At 40.4% G+C, this 3247-nt stretch overlaps 1 protein-coding gene across 1 annotated transcript in view; it reads left to right on the forward strand.

Annotated features, from left to right (window-relative positions):
* Positions 1–3247, forward strand: part of Kif11 (kinesin family member 11) — a 38996-nt gene that overhangs the window by 17731 nt on the left and 18018 nt on the right. The window contains exon 10 of the mRNA XM_031390193.1: positions 621–709. Coding sequence (XP_031246053.1) covers positions 621–709 — 89 coding nt within the window. The remainder of the gene's footprint in view (positions 1–620; positions 710–3247) is intronic.

A 3247-nucleotide genomic window follows, 5' to 3' on the forward strand; every position in this document is an offset into this window, starting at 1 on the left:
TTTTTTTTTTTTTTTTTCAGTTAGTGATTGATGTAGGGCGGCAAGAGCTCACTGTGGATGGTGCAACCCCTGCCAGATGATCCTGGGTTCTATAAGAAAGCAGGTAGAGCAAGCCAGGAGGAGCAAAGCCAGGAAGCAGCACTCCCCTCTGCTCGATCCCTGCCTCCAGGTTCCCGCCCTGCCTTTCCTCAGTAAGGGAGTGTATGCTTGAGTAAACACTTCCCCAAGTTTTGTTTGCTCCTGGAGTTTTATCACAGCAGTAGAGATCTTAATTATTTAAAGGTGGATAGGAGTTTATAATGAAAACATTTAAAGAATTTTTTTTTAAGGCCATTGAAAGACTATTTCTAAACAAATTAGCATTAATTTAAAACTATACTAATAGTTGGGGGTGGAGGTCTGTCTACACATGTGACCTCAGCATTTCAAAGACTGAGACTGAAGGTTGCCAAGGGCAGCCTGCAGTGAAATCCTGCCCCCTTTTAAAGTGTGATTATAACTTTATGTTTGAAAACCATAAAGGGCTAACATGTTTTATTTCATGCATATGCTCTCCACACTGAATGATAGAACAAAAGTCAACTAACGTGATGCCTATATGTAACATTCCTCTCACATAGGAGTATACGGAAGAGATAGAGCGTTTGAAGCGGGATCTTGCAGCAGCTCGTGAGAAAAATGGAGTATATATCTCCGAAGAAAGTTTTAGGTAAGACTTTGGTTATAGAGTTAATTTCTAAGGTAGTTTTGGTATTTTGGTGTTTTGAGACAGTGTTTTTCTTTATAGCCTGAGCTGTTCTGGAACTCACTCTGCAGACTAGGCTATCCTTGAACTCAGAGATCCACTTGCCTCTGCCTCTTGAGTACTGGGATTAGTGGTGTGCACTACTACTACTGGCTGACTGGATTTTTTTTTTAAAGCATTTTTACTTATTTTAAGCATATGGATGGTTTTCCTGCATGGATGTCTGTGTCCCATTTCAGGCAGTGATACCAGGGCCAGGAGAGGTGTCCTGGAGATGGAGTTATAAACCCTGTGAAATGCCATGTGGTGCTGGGAATCGAACCCAGTTCCCCAGATGAGCATACAAAACCCTCACCTGCTGAGCCATCTCCCCATACCCTTATTTTTGTTTTTGGAAATATTTTTACTACATCTTTTCCAGGCTGGTACGAAGCTTTCTGAATCCTGCCTCAGCCTCACAGTTACCGGTATTATAGTTGTGCCAATATACCCATTTCTAAAACCATACTTTTAGTAGTTTGAAGTAAAACTTACTAATGCAGCAATAAGGAAATAATGTCTACTGCTCATAAGTGCTTCTTTGGTTTGACATTAAAAAGTAGTTCCTGTGACAGTGTGCCAGCTGTGTGCAAAGGTACTTGCTGCAGAGACTCATGTCTGGAGTTTGCAGCCCACTTTGTGGAAGGAAAGACCTTGTTTCCACAAGTTGTCCTTCATCCTCCCCACGTGCACCATAGTATTTGTGCAGGCTCATGTATGTATGTATGTATGTATGTATGTATGTATGTGTGTGCATGTGCATGCGCGTGTGCACGCACTCTCACATTTTAACTGGCATGTCCTAGGAGGTAGAGATAGAAGGGATTGAGAGTCTGATGCCAGCCAGGGTCACATAGCAAGACTGGTCTTAAAACCAAAACTATGCTTGGTGAGATGGATCATCAGGTAAAGGTGCTTGCTACCAAGCCTGAGGACCTGAGTTCAGTCTCTAGAACCCACAAGATAGAAGGAGGGAATCAACACCTCCAAAAGTTGTCATCTGACCTCCATATGTTTAAATGTTTAAAAACATGCACATACAAATATTGTTATCAAACACTTTTTAGAAAGTCTTTTAGCTAACTTTGTATTTTAAAAGATTATTGGTATATGTGAAAAGTTATAAGAATAGTAGAGAGGAGTCCCATGAATCATGAATTTTTAATTATTTATTTAGCCAGGGTCTCATGTAGTGTAGACTGGTCTCAAGCTCATTGTGTAGTCACGGATGGCCTTTAACTTCTGATCCTCCAACCTCCACCCCAAGTCCTGGGGTACAGGCATGTACCACCTTGCTTAGTTTTATGTGGTCCTGGGGCTCAAACCCAGGACTTTATTGATGTTAAACAAGTACTTCACCATTTGGGTTATGTCCTCAGTCAGCCCTTTTATTTTTACTTAAGATAGAATTTTGCTCTGTGGTCCTAGTTGGCCTTAAACTCACTAGGCAGGTCAGGCAGGCCTTGAATTTATAGGTGTCCCTACTGCAGCTTTCCAAGTACTAAATTATAGGCATAAACCATAAATACTATATGGGCTCCCATGTATTAATTACCCAGTTTCCACCAATATTCCTTTATATAACTATGTTTCAATAGTAAATTTAAGAGATTAGCACTGGCAGCATATGTATGGATTCTATACCATTGTGACTTATGTTTACATTTGTGTAACCATCTCTGCACTGAAGATACTGGAGATGTCTCTTTAAAGTCATTTCATCTTCTCTTCCATTACCCCTGTCCTCTGACAGTTTTACACTTGAGCTAAACCACCAACTAGTCAGTCATTTCTGAAATTTCCTAACCCTCAAGAAATCATCATAACACTTTAAGTGGTTCTGGAAGGCCTATGAGTTTTACGGTTAAAAGTGCTACTTCAGCCCAGTGTGCTGTTGTTCATCTTTAATCTCAGCACTCAGGAGGCAAAGGCAGACCTCTGAGTTTGAGGCTAGCCTATCTTTAAGAAGAAGAAAAAAACGCATTCATCATACTTTATTTTACCTTTTTGTTTTTTGAAACAGGGGTTCTTTGCATATCGCTTGCTGTCCTTGAACTTGCTCTGTAGATCAGGCTGGGAGATCTGCCTGCCTCTGCCTCCCAAGCCCTGAGACTAAAGGCATGCGCTAGTGTGCCTGGCTTTATGTTCAAATGTTTTTGTTGAATTTTCTTTCTGTTGTCAGATGTTTGGTTTGTAAAAGTTCTACCACATCTTTTCTGATATTTAGAGAATTTGATGTCCTGTTCGTGTATAGATAGATTGTCCTCAAAAATTGTTAGTATTATTAAAGTTTTTATCTTCTCTTCAGGGTCTTTTTTACTTTCTGTGGTGCTTTGTCATTTGTGTTTGTTTCCTCAAATGTTTAGTGATTGTTAGCTGGTGTCTTAGTTTTGTGTGGGATGAGACTTAGAGGCCTGTGTTGTCTGTAATTATGTCTGGACTTCCATCACATGGTTACCTTGG

The sequence above is a fragment of the Mastomys coucha genome, unplaced genomic scaffold (genome assembly GCF_008632895.1).
Source record: "Mastomys coucha isolate ucsf_1 unplaced genomic scaffold, UCSF_Mcou_1 pScaffold21, whole genome shotgun sequence".
NCBI classification, from domain to species: Eukaryota; Metazoa; Chordata; class Mammalia; order Rodentia; family Muridae; genus Mastomys; species Mastomys coucha.